Source organism: Dermacentor andersoni, chromosome 1, assembly GCF_023375885.2.
Source record: "Dermacentor andersoni chromosome 1, qqDerAnde1_hic_scaffold, whole genome shotgun sequence".
NCBI classification, from domain to species: Eukaryota; Metazoa; Arthropoda; class Arachnida; order Ixodida; family Ixodidae; genus Dermacentor; species Dermacentor andersoni.
This window is the reverse complement of record NC_092814.1, coordinates 162,737,709-162,751,531: the sequence shown is the minus strand read 5'-3', so window position 1 is coordinate 162,751,531 and position 13,823 is coordinate 162,737,709. Positions and strand designations below refer to the sequence as shown.

The window sequence follows — 13,823 nt, the reverse complement described above, 5'->3', positions numbered from 1 at the left end:
TTTGGATTCGTGATGCGTCGATTTAAAATATATATATTTCTTATATAAGCCTAAATGACAGCGATATAAGCGAGGTGAGTTACGGTAGCTCGTTGGTTTGGACTAACGACGCTCTTCATGCAGCACTTTCGTCTTATGCGTGTTTGCGAACGGGAATGAAAGACAGGAGGGTAACACGCCTTCCTGAAATGAAACATTCGGAATAACTCTTTGTTTGACGGTTGGACATATGTCGGGGGCCACCGATATGAACCACCTGCAAGTCTGTATCAGCTTGCAAAGAGGAACTCAGATTAAACGTTGTCAAGAGGATAGGCTTTTAATTATCATAAGAATATCTTTATTAAAATTCCTTACCATGAGGTGAAAGCCGACTAATAAGCATTTAAATTTTATGTGTTATTAAAACCTCCTGTTCATAAAAGGTTGCTGTACTTTACAGCCCCCTAAATTAAAAAGTAGGTTATGAAAAATAAGTTGGTGCGGTAAATGTGTAAACGCAGACGCAAGAAAAGGCCTAGTCCGTTTGCCAGTATTCACTCAACGAAGATGGAGCACCTCTATACTCTCACGTTGTAGTAATGTCAAGAACAAAACACTTCCAAAAGAGTCAGTCACGAATGTTACTCATTATAAGATGAGCTTGCACTGGAAAAGAAAATAACACTCAAACATAACGATGGCTGCGCGCAAAGTGCTTCCTCTGATTCCGATCTACGGATCAAGGCGTCACTTCGTCAGATTGAAATGCTCGTACATTGCAGCGCAATCTCGGGTCCTCAAATGTGATGGAGAATGTATGCCAGTATTCGCTTCACGCGCGCAATCTGATAAGATAACGCTCTTTCGCTATTGAATCCGTGACAACATACTGGATATTAGAAACACATGCAGGCGCATCTTGAGCTAACTGATAACGTTGTAACTGTGGTTAGACGCTAAAGAAAGCCTCCCCCCCCCAAAAAAAAAAAAGAAAGAATACAGTTGCTTTCAATATTAGCTGAAAATTAGTGCTTGTGGTTTAAAAAGGGCCTCCAACACTGCACAGCGGCGCCGACATACAGGAAATTCAAGCGCGAACGACTTTCCAATTACTGGTATTTATCAAACCAGCGTATATCGTGGTTCACTGTAGCCCCGTAGTCCAGGGGCCAGTTCCACCACGGGTACTGTGTCGGAGCTCATATTTCATGTCAGCATTAATTGTCACAAAATCACAGTATTCTTTCTTTAGATCTTATCATCAGACAGCTAAAATACATCCAGCGAAATCTTCACTTTAATATTTCAGTACTTTTCGTTCTAACGTACATATCCGTGCTCATCCATATGTTACAAAGTACTGAAAATGTACCCAATGCTTTCCTCCAGGCAGCTATTTTTGTTCATTATGTTGCCAGAAAACAGAGCCTGATGCCACCAACGCTCAGAAACCTAATCGGGAGCACGCACAATGTTCTCGCACACCTTGTGGGATGTACCGTAGCGCTGAGGTGCTTCTTGTATAGTGTGGGAGAATCGGTTGTAAAGGCAGTCGTACAAGGTTGGGCACATCTGCTTAAGCTCATGAAGTTGATTTGTGCCAAGATAACCTGTCCAAGCTTTCACACTTACTTTATAAGAAGTCTACAGCACCATCAATATGCCGGCTGCTTTTAACTGCACGAAACAAAACTATTGAAACGATACAATGTTAACATAATTTTATCATTCGAGTGTTCAGATTGGTAATCTTTAGATGCGGAGTAAGTTGAGAAGTTGTTTGCGTAATTAACAAAGCTACGTTAATTAAATTTTCAGTAATGGTTCTTACGCGGCTAAAGAAAATGAACAGTTTGGAGCCCGTTCTCGAGATTATGTAGCTAAGCGAAAAACTTTCGACTAAACATGCTTCTGTAAGAGCCAGGTGAACAAAAATTTTCCAAGTAAACACTCTTGGAAGGCTTAACTGACGCACAAAGGGAACATATGTAAAGCCACAGAAAGAACAGCAGTTCACGACGGGACACAAAGGAGGAACCATACACAAACTGCGCTAACAACTTCAAGCGCTGTTCTTTATGTGATAATGAAGCAACTAAACCGTCAGTCATTCCTTCCAAACCTGTAAAGTCAACCTGACCACATCTAGCCTTTTGGGATGCTATCATCAATAGTATGGCCCCGCGGACATGTTCCCCGTGGCCTTATAGTCGCGTTCCATTTTTATTCATGCTGTTTTTTCGAAGGCAAGCAGTTTATAGTTTTGGTGTCAATGCGGCAGTGTACGTGTGCCGCCGAAAGCTTGCTTGGTCGCAGAAGCGATGCATGACGGAATGATGGTGCAGATTTAGCGCGTCGCTGGCATCAAGACAATGCGCGGCCGCCAAGGGAAGGAAGATAACGAAAGTGAACAGCTTCGTAGCTGCTCACGGAGCCCTGCGGATGGTGACGGTGCCATCATGACGAAATCTGAGGCGGCGATATTGATGGCTGCAGCGTTCTTATTCTTTTATTCTTTTTTTAGAGCGAAGTCGTTTAGATGAAGCTTTAACACGGGCCCTACTCCGACTCGGCCTATTCAAGTAGATCTAAAACGCCGAAACGCTTTTCTTAGATAACCCCTGGACCGATTTTAATGAAATTTGTTGGATTCGGGAGAGAAAGGTAAATTCTAGTGACTATTGGAAGCGGAATTTCTATTTAGGGCCTGAATTTTGGTAAAAGATATTCAAAAATTCGAAAGTGCGAAAAGTACACAAGCCCGAAGTTTACAAATTATTACCTCCGCACCAAGAACTGATATCGCGGTTCTGTAAACAGCATCCATTAGACAATTCAAAGCGGACAAATCCAATATGCCGATTTATATCTTACGTGAAGTCGTTACGTTGTGAACAAGCGTTGTGGAGAAGCTGTATTTCCATATTACTAAATTTTTTTAGATTCATGCGTAATATATCAATTTTGTCTGTTTTAGATGTGCTGTTAGATGCAATGTACATAATTTTGATATCAGTTTTCATTGCCGTAAGAGAGTTGTAAACTTGATGGTTTCGTTTTCTTAAAATTTGCGATTTTTGACAATCTTGAATAAACAAATGATGACCTCAATCAAGAATTCGAAACCAACAGACACTAGATTTTAAGTTTTTGTTTTAAATGCAACAAATCTTGTCAAATTAGATGCAGTAGCTGCCGAGAAAAACGAATTCTCCTTTTACACTTATTTAGATAGGACCACCAGAGCTAAAGCTTCCTCTTAAGGGCTACTTTCCCCACTATCGCGTCCGCGTGTAGAGCCAAATCCTGAAGATAGCGTAAGACCGGCCCGATCTGCAGCGGTGGTGAAGCATGCATTCAGTGCTCCCCATACGTGGGCTGATCCCGAATATAACGCCATGCCGGGGAGACCCGCGGCGGAGATGAAGCAGGCGTTAAGCACTCCCCATACGTGGACAGATCCCGAAGACAGTGCAATGTGGGGCCGACATACGGTGGAGCTGCAGTTCGCCATTAAGGGGCCCACATACACAGCTTTGCAGGTCATGTTTCTTCACAGAGTGGAAGGGCACTGAGATTTTTTAGTTATCCGCGTTTATCCTGCATGCGTCTGCGATGAAAACAAGAAGCAGGTATGCCTGGAAAATCTAAGGTGGTGGAAGCAGGTGGTAGCGGAGAAGTTAGCATAACCAGCCCCTGCACGTACTTATATCTGCATTGACATTGGTTCGTGGTAGTGATAGCGACCAAAGCTCTACTTTTCTGCGTACCCTAGTCATTGTGATACTAAGGATGTGGTTAGCATGCCCAGCCACTGAATGCAAATTGCAGCAGTTACGAGTGGTGGAATCCCGCTGGGGCTGATTGTGAAGAAAGCTTCCTTTCTCTGTCCCCTCTCGCGATGATGAAGCTAAAAATGAGGAGGAGGCCTGACGGACACAACGTTGATCGTCACCATAACAGAATGGATGGACGACCTGCGGAAAGGACAAGGCACACCAAGATTTTAGCACTTAACTTGTCCTACAGTAAAGCGCTGCAATGGCTAGTATGCCCTCATGGGAATGGTAGACCGAACTGCTTCTCATTGCTAACACTGGACTGATACTAAGAGAATACCCCTTCCGCAGGCACCATGCTACACTGAAATTAGCAAAACAATGTCAGTTTATAAACTATTATTGCCAATTATCTGGTGTCCTTCTTGTGTGTGTGGAGGGCATAAAGTTCCTGGCAATGAAATGGTAGTATCTTCGTTTTTGCTGCAGTTGCACACAAACAAAATTCTTTGAAGTGATCGGACAGCGATCTACCGGCGGAGAAGACCAACCCAGAAATTAAAATTAATTGCTGGTCTCAGATCTTCCAATGTACTTTGCGCTCAGCTACCATCTGTTATATTTTTCTTTTTGTGCTCTTATAAAGAAGAAAACTCCACATTACTACAATATCAACAACCGTACACAAGATAGACTGGCTTTGAAGCTGTGACCAAGCACCGCACTTTTGTACATTTAGCACATGTGGTATTGGGGCAACACGTTTGAGCAAAATGATTAGGTTTTCGGTCAAAGCACTGTGACATGCGGGAAAACTCGTTGTCATGCCCGGTCGAAACAATACCATCTGAAATCTTATTTACTTATATTCATTTTTGAAAAATCACTATAACCGTTTATACATTTGCTTCGTATGAGTTATATACTAGCTTGCCTCGTCAATCTCAAAAATGTGTTCTCTTTTCGGGAGACGGCCTTCGTGAAAAACGACGCAACACGACAGTAAAACATCCAGCAAGGTTCTATCCAATGATTGGCGAAATTGTGCAAGCGTGTCGACCAGCGTGCGAGTTAAAGTTGAGTTATGATCGTTGTAAGCTTGTGTTGCCTCTAGCACGAGCGAGTAGTGTTAGCGATGACACTGGTGTGAAAATGGTCAGCTCGGTCTGCGATTTGTTCTTGTGATCTCCACATTGAACGTCGCAGTTGTCACGATGAGAGTACTTCTGTGACATTATTAGCCCAGTGGGCTGGGAAGGCTCGAGTGGTAGCTCACCTTGAGTATTAAGTAACACTTAATAATATACGTACTTTGCGATGATGAAAAAGATGTAGAAACACCACTGGTGTTGTCTAACTATTCGTAAACAGGTCCGCAAATTTCAATTGGCCCACCCCCAAACATTAAATAGGCCCACCCCCAAATTTCAAGTTGGCACACCCTCAAATTTTAATTGGCCCACCCCCAAATTTAAAGTCGGCCACGCCCGATTTTCTTTTCGCCCAGCCTTAAACTTGGAGTTCGCCCAACCCCAATTTCAATTGGGCCACCCCTAATTTTCAAGTTGGTCCACCCACAAATTTCCATAAATCGTCCCCCAAATTTCCAGTCGACGCACCCCAATATTTAGATTGGCCCACCCCCATATCGCCCCCAAGTTCAGATTGGCAGACCCCGGATTGCCCCCACATTTAGGTAGGACCAACCCCCATATCACCTCCAAATACAGATTGGCCCACCTCCCAACACCACCAAATTTATATTGGCCCACTCCAATACCACCTGCAAATCGAGGTTGACCCACCCCCATATCAGCCCCAAACTAACGCTGGCTCACCCCTCGATCACCTCAAATTTAGGATGGCCAACCGCAAATCATCCCCCAATATAAGTTAGTCCACCCATCACCCCCCCCCCCCCCCATTCAGTTTTGCCCAGCCAAACATCACCCCCACGGTTAGGTTAGACCGTCCCCATGTTACCTCCAAATTTAGGTTGGCCCACCCCCATATCATCACCAAATCCAGGTTGGCCCACCTCCATATCAGCCCCAAACTTAGCCTGGTCCACCCCTCTATCACCTCAAATTTAGGATGGCCCACCGCAAATCACTCCCAAATTTAGGTTAGCCAAGCTAGCTTCTCTGTAGAGAGACCGGGGCAGACACAGCACGGGACATTTATTCAAATGGTTTTTTACGGCCACACCTACGGATTGATACCACCTGGCTGTAGGGAACACATTAACAGCACCTATTAATCCAGACCCTGCACATCTCCTAGTTGGTGCATTTCTTATTTGGATGAATGTTTAGAAATAATTAACGCTCGGGCAGCGACTCAGCCTAGCAGACCCTTTGTTCCACACGAATGTTGCATGGAAATGGCACTGGCCACCGGGTAGCATTGTGGCACAGGTGCACGTGATTCGCTCGGAGTGTCTGCCATTACGGACAGCCGAAAGTCGAAGAAAACGGACTTCCAGAAGAACGCAATAAGAATAGCCATTTTGTTCTCCCAGGTTCCACGCTACAAAGGAAGAAAGTTTTTTTTTTCATAGCACAAAGCCATGCGCAAGCTTCTGGTTATGATGTCCAATGAATAAAATCTTCATAAAAGCGATGACTTAACAAATGAACACGATATTGCTACGTTTTATGAAGGAAAAATAGAACGCATAGTATCTCAAGAGCACCACTGGAAAACCAGAACGGAAAGCAAATCTTGAGTTTTGTGTTTCTGCTTCTGGTAGGAGACTATAAACCTAAGTCCTACGCGGCTTTAAAAAAATGCGCTGCTGAAAAAACCAAAACCGAAAGCAAATCTTCGGTATTGTGATTCCGCCATCTAGTGAGAGACTACAAAACTAGGTACTATGCGGCTTAAAAAAATGGTGCGAAGTGGGAATCGAACCGCGGCCGCCGTGACGCGGGACTAAAGGTGCTCGCTTTTCTACCACTCGGCCACGGCTACCGAGGCTTCGCCAAGCGGTACGCTCATGTTTTTATAGATACCAAGTGAATTTTCATGACTGCTAGAAAAATCGCTTTCGGGAACAGTCTTACGCCATATGTGGAGAGTCGAGATAGGCATAAATCGAAAGCTGAGTCTCCGGACTACATACGCTGCACCGCGTATTACGATAGACGGGATAGTTTTATTACAGTCATCGTTCTTGCCTCAAAAATCGAGCACAAATTTTCGTCGTTTCCATAGGCTTCCATTGCTAGAACTTTAACCGCTGTGGGAACAAAATTCTTACGTGCCATAGAGTGATCACTGCCTTTGGCTCGCGTGGATTGTCTTCCAGAACACGTTTGTCACCTGCGTTTTTCATTAATCGGCCTGCGGCTTTTGTTATTCGTGAAAAACCCGCTTGTTCCATTGAAAACGCGCTAGCTTCGTGCCGGGCCCGCTTGGGGCGCTAGTTGGTACGTGTCCAGAAAAGCTGGATATGGCTTGCATAGAAAAACAGAAAACACTCACCAGCTTACTTTGCACATGCTATCGTTTTGAGACGCTCTTGAGGCATGACAACAATTTGCTTGTGTGTGTGTGTTTACGTACGTACGTACGTACGTACGTACGTACGTACGTACGTACGTATGTATGTATGTATGTATGTATGTATGTATGTATGTATGTATGTATGTATGTATGTATGTATGTATGTATGTATGTGCCTAACCTAACCAAGATGCTGTGCCAAGAACATTAGTCGAAGAAGGGTGGTGACCGTCATGTGCAGTGCCTCGGGGAAATGCATGTAGCAGTAAGACAATACCTGCTTCCCTGCTTTTGCTCATACCATATGAGCTGATTAATCGCTATTAAATCATTAATCGAAAAATTGGAGAGTTGGAATTGCTCCTCACAAGGCATTACTGGTAATAATTAAATCACCTCAAGCGCTTGTCGAATGGGTTAACCCGCTGATGGGAGGCCAAGGATACAGGGATACAAGAATAGAAGGTTTACAAGGATACAACTTGCAAGCTCACCGGTCACCATTCGCAAACTGCTATATGTGCTGTAAGATAACTAATTAAGAAACTAATTAGTGAAATTGTGTTAATTAGTTGAATATGTGTTCTGATTTCTCGTGCAAGTATTGTCCGCCTCTCTGTCTAATCCCGCTCAAGGACTAGACTTATGTTATCTGCAACAGCCATTTTTTTTTTTTAAATTCGGTCAAACTTAAAAATGATGACTGTGTATGTCGCGAACTAACGAAAAGCTATTTGACAGCCATCAGTTTCAAACGTTTACGAGTGTATTACTAATATTGTCGCGTATACCCTGCTGGAGTATACAAGCTGAATCAAGATACAGGCGGTTGCACTTTACGAAAACGCAAGCGGCGACGCGCGATGACGAGACGAACCTCGTTCTCCTCTTCTTCAGCCTCGCTGCGCCACACCATGTGGCAATATGTATGCCCCGTGACGCAATACGTTGAAAACCGTAGTAATGAGCGCGCATTTAGGAATGAGTTAGCATAGTTGAGCCGCAAGTGCTGGCAATACATGGATGAAAAGCTCCAGAAAAGGTGGCGAGCCTGAACCGAAAGCCGTTATTTTTTCTTGTCAGTTTTACTCCGGAATGAAAAAAATAAAATTAAAAAAATTAACGTTTCGGTTCAGTTCCGGTTCGAGCAAAAAGTAACGTTCTTTTTTTCGGTTTTCGGTTCAGTTCCGATTCGATCCACTGCGTGAGAAGCGCGTTCACAATAAATACAGAAGCTCTTTGGCCATACCTGGCCCTTGCGCCATAATACACCACACATCATCAATAAATACAGAAGTTTTTCGCCTGAAAAAGCAGCCCATGAAACTGCGCTGTCATTCGATCATTCGCAACCATATTTGCTGAACCCCAATCATAATTCTGCAGTTTCTGTGCGGCAAAAGCGGCTGTGAGGCCGCGTTAATAGTGAGGCTTTCATTGTATGGTGCGGAGGTTTAAATGTTCGGTGGCAGCGCCGCGTCGTTTTGCAGGTCGTGTTCGTCGCCTAAATCCGCGGCGCGTTGATGTGCTGCGAAAGTCTTGCCCCCGGCTCGCCAAATCTCCGCTCACGCCAATTTCCACAGTGAGTTGGAACTGCATGATTGTTCCCCCGGTCCCCCTGACTCATCCTTTCTTTCGAGACTGTTATTTCGTGTGAATCACGTCCACGTATTTTGCGATGAAACGATGCCAAAAGCCAAAATCGACGCAGTGTGTGGCCGCCAGAGGGTAGCACTCGGACTAACTTCAGTGCTGCAGTTTTGTCTATCTTGTCCAACGCTGGCAGAGATGATGTTTGGCATTATTCCTGCAACATCTCGCCTTGTAACTTCTCGAGGAAAGAGAATGATGCGCGGGTCCTCAAGCAGCGGCGGCGCGCCACGCGGGCGTGCGCAGTTTCCGTGTTTGTTTGCCCCGGAAACGAGGGCGCACAGGAGTGCCGCCTCATCGTGCATACCTGCCCGGCGCCGCCGACCTGGTTCAAGCAGCCAGAAAGGACGATGACGTAAGACAAAAAAATAAAGCCGGCCCGTTTCCTTCGGCGCATGGAAAAGAGTTTCCCCTTTCCGCGCTTCTCTTCGAACGCGAGGAAGGAAGCCGGGCTCGCCGAGACAGGAGCCCGTATTGTACGACGACTCTTTCATTTTTCATTCATTTTACCCTTCGTCGTTCACTCGCACGGAGCCATGCCCCGCTATCACCGTGATTGGCCATTCGGCCAGGTGGATGATGACAAATGAATGGAATAGAAGGAAAATAATCTTGTAAAATATACGCTCTCTAGGGCCGTATTCTCGACTGATCACTATCGGGGATATTTCCGCTTATCTTGGACGTGTATTATAGTAGTAGTAGTAGTAGTAGTAGTAGTAGTAGCAGTAGTAGTAGTAGTGGTAGTAGTAGTAGTAGTAGTAGTAGTAGTAGTAGTAGTAGTAGTAGTAGTAGTAGTAGTAGTAGCTGCAACAGCAGGAGCAGCAGCAGCAGTAGCAACAGTATATAGTTTCTTGTTGTGAGGTAAAAGCCATAGGGTCCGTGCAGCACAGTAACTGTCTCTAGGTAAAAGACAACTCAATGATACTGTACGTACCTTGTGACGTCTTACTGGAGTGAGGTGCATTCTTGCCGCCGGCGTGGCAATCGGCGCTCTCTGAAAGTGATCTCCCGTAGAGTGAATGACTTCGAACATGGCCCCAGGTGCCGTATTCTGGATCGTTCACTTTCGGGGTTATCGCTTTCGATCAGGAGGACCACCTTTGATCCAGAATACGGGCCCTGGGTCCATTTTCCTGGTTTCATTGTCCGTTACTTTTGCCCTCCGTCATTGGCTCGTACGACGCCACACCTCCGTTCGCCGGGATCGCTCACTCGGAGCGACAGACAAGAAATGAATATCGAGTCGGAGGAAAATATTCCTTGCAAGATACGAGCCCTGTCCGCGCTTACGATGCGGAGCCGGCCTAACCTAGGTGTCTCGGTGAAAGCGCTGCGGAGCGGGTGACGGATAGCGGACACTAGATAGCGGCAGTAGCTCTCCTCACTGTCTGCTCATCCAGGCCCGGTCGCCTCGATCACCAGTCCTGTATACTGTCAGCGCACAGATGCAGCACTCCTCCCTCGCTGCGTGGACCCAGTGCAAGAAGTCCTCGCGGCCAATGGGCACTGACACACCGAAATCTTAATCTCAGCTGGCCCCTTTATATTTATCTTGTGCCGAGGAAAATCGGCGTTTGGCAAGCGACAGCCGTTTGTGTCGTTGCAAGTTTTCCAGTTCAACACTCTGACAGCCAGTGCTCGAATCGATCTTCCGCAGAAGCCCGGCAGAGGCTCCGATTACAAGCCATGCTATTTTTTCCCGTATGTGATTTTTAGAGCCTCTTCCTGGTCAGCGACTAGGTCACTTTCTTGTCATTACTCGCTTTGTTTGCTTATTTTCTGCTCTGTCTGTTCACCGCGGCGGCTTTTGAAGTTGCGGCACTGGAGTGGCCTTTTGTGCTAGACAGCTGGTTGCGAATGAAAAGGAATTGCGGAGGCGAAATAGGAAAGTGAAGTGTGATCTCAGAAAACGTTCGTTTCGTGTTAAAGACACCGTTGTATGCCTGCCAAGATTTGCCAAGAGGCGGACGCACGGAAAAGAATCACCACGCATCTTGCTGGCATGGCTTCTGCGTTGCTCCCTTCTATTTTTTTCTCCCTCCAGGGCGGGAATGAGGCAGGCACACAGAGATGTTTTTATTGTCCTTCTTGCGAAGGGTAGTAAGGCTTCCTTCGTCACTTATAAATAACCCGACGGAACCGGGCCGGTGGCTCCCTCGGCAGCCCTGGAATAAACCCCTTGCCTCCGCGTCCCCCGAGGGCCTTGCACTCTCGCCCCTTTTCTCCTCCGAAACGCCGAAATCCGAGCCTACCTCCTTTTGAACCAGCGGAATCAAATTGCACATCTCCGGTGCGAGCGCCTAGGCTAACCTTTGACCGCTTCCCATGTCTCACTCTCCGAGTTGCTGGAGCGCTGGTTCTTATGGTGCCGTCGTTTCTTCAGGGGAGCCGGAGAGTGAGCTCGTCATTTGAATACGCGTAAATATTTTCAGACTCAGTTATAAATGAACACACATCTCAGCGTTGTTCAGCGCGTTGCGTGAACGGCATCATTTAATTACTTAAATGATGCGACGCAGTATGCTTCACATTAAATTTTTGTCTGCAGAGCTCTGCTCATAGTGTACACATAAGCACAAGTGGAATAAAGCAATTATTTTGTTCACTTTAGTCACGTGCATCGCAGCCCTGTCAAAAAACCTCCATGGTGTTATTCCGCTCCGTGATATCTCCCTCCATTTCCCGCGCCGCCCGCCAGTTCTGTGAATAGCGAAACCGAAACCAGTGAACGAGCAGTTGTCTGGATCGTCGTGGGATGGCAGCAGCGTTCCACGGTCTAAAAATGACGTCATGGCGCACGCGCGCGCTTCTCGCGCCGGCTGCGCAGGCGCAGAAGCCTCCGTCTCTCCGTCAACCGGTCTTCCTTCCTCCTCATCCACATGCTGGAGCCGTCTGTGCGACAGTGGTTGTTGTGGCGTGGAGACTTGGCGAAGTGACCCGGTGCTGCCGCGTCGTTCTTTGGCATCAGCCGTTGTCGTCGAAGCCAAGTGTCCGGCCTTTGACGCTTGCTGCCAATCGAAGTTTTATATCGGCCTGTCATGTGGTTGTCGTGACGGGTTTCTCCATGGGATATGGCTACGCTCACGTGCAGGGTCCAGTACCTCAACGACATCGACCCATTCTCGGCGAGCACCAATTTTCCCGAGCCCGCGCGGCCACCAACATACGTGTTCAATGTAAACATCCCTTTAATCAACCAAATCGCTGGCGTACACCGTCTCCTCAAGGCGCCGCATAAGGTGAGCAACAGAATCTACCGACCTAAAGCCGGGCAGCGGAGATGCGCTGCGCGGCTCCACTGCCCGGCTTGGGAGAAACGGCTTTTGAAATTTTGTTATTAGTATTTTAATATTCCCGTCTGCTTTCTCGCATTCACCCGTGCCTTAGGGCAGCACTCCTGCGTATTTTGTCAGCTAATCTTGTTTTCTTGGATGCACACGGACAGTCTCTCAGTTTGGGCTTCCGTTGTATTAACGACACTGGCCAGCGATTCTTTTGAATCGCCTGCTGTAACCTGCTTATATTGCTTGCACCGTTTTCGTTGCGGTATACCTTTTAAAACTTCGCCCGTTAAATGAGTTCTGTCGAAATGCGCACGACATAAAAATCTGCGAACTTTCTTTCACCTGTTTTACCTTTTTGTCATTATTACTTATTCAACAAAGAAATAGTTTGAGCACATCGCTTTCCAGCGGTGAGTTCTTGGCGCATCCGTAGTGTATATGACGCGGGTTGGGGGTACAACCACGTGTTAATTCCTGCAACCGCGCTTCTCCGTGCCTCTGCCCGGTAGCACCGAGGGCTTTCTCGCGCCGTCCACGCTGAGATTGCACGCGCGCGGTGGCGGGCAAGCGGCAGGGGTCAGCTGATAAAAGCCGTCTGTGAAACGGGGAAAGACATCTCAGGCAAGGCCGCGCGCGCGTCGCATCGCCACGTCTTTCAGCTACCTTCTTCGGAAAGGTCGGTGCCACCGTGGTCGCCTGTCGTTGTCGAACGCTGGTCCCTACGTTTGTGTGTGTGAGTGCATGCGCTATTGCAAGCTCACTTTGCCAGTCTCATTAGTGATGCTGTTCACGACTTTCACCGATAAGACCAACAACCTGGCATATTGAAATCGCGGGTCTCAGCAACAATAACAAGCAACACTCGACTGTGATTCAACCACCATGCGCCATAAAACGTCGCAGCGTACTTTGTTTCTCCGTGATATATGTACTTTTTTGTCGTTTGGAGGAAAGAAAATAGGGGGAGGGGGTAAACTTGACAAGCGGTGTGTTTTGCGTTCGCGTAGTTGCCCGCCTATTTTCGGATCTTCGTTTTCTCCTCCTCCCGCCAGAAGCGCTGCCGATCACCACAAGTTCAGGGAAATGCGTCTGTCTTTCCCTCTCCTGCTGACTGATTTTACTTTGGCTTTTATTTTATTACTGTTTTATTTGTTTCCAGACCCTAGTGTGCGCGTGAGTTTGTGAAGCGTTTAATTTTCGTTTCGTCGTCTTTGGTGGGGCTTTTGCATCCCTCCTCTCGGCGCTGAGCCAGGATGTATAAATATACATAGCCTACACTATCGCCTGAATCTTGCGAATCGGCTGAGCAAGTTTTCCCCCGAGTGGCTGGGTTCGTACGAAGACATGAGTACCTGGAGTCCGCGAAAGACACTTTTTAGTGCCTGTCCTCCTGTCTGTCGTTCTTTGTGTGCTGATGGGACAACAACCCAAATGACAGCAACGGCAGGTTGTCTTTCGGCTGGCGCATGAAGGGCTCTGGCCATGTGGTGGGACTACTGACGTATACGTGGCGACGCCGTCCGTTTTCTCTTCTCTGCTTATATCGAGTATGACACAAATGGGACGCGTAACCATTTATCGTACAGTGCAGTACGTTTGCGGTTGTCAGTGTCAGTAA

At 46.8% G+C, this 13,823-nt stretch overlaps 1 protein-coding gene across 2 annotated transcripts in view; it reads left to right on the top strand.

Moving 5' to 3' along the window:
* Positions 1-13,823, top strand: part of Fhos (Formin homology 2 domain containing) — a 194,606-nt gene that overhangs the window by 15,793 nt on the left and 164,990 nt on the right. The window contains exon 1 of one of the 2 annotated variants that reach the window (XM_055062679.2): positions 11,810-12,160. The exons of the other annotated variant lie outside the window; for it this stretch is intronic. Coding sequence (XP_054918654.1) covers positions 11,993-12,160 — 168 coding nt within the window. The 5' untranslated portion in view covers positions 11,810-11,992. Of the gene's footprint in view, positions 1-11,809; positions 12,161-13,823 lie in introns of those variants that run through there. 2 annotated transcript variants of the gene reach the window in all.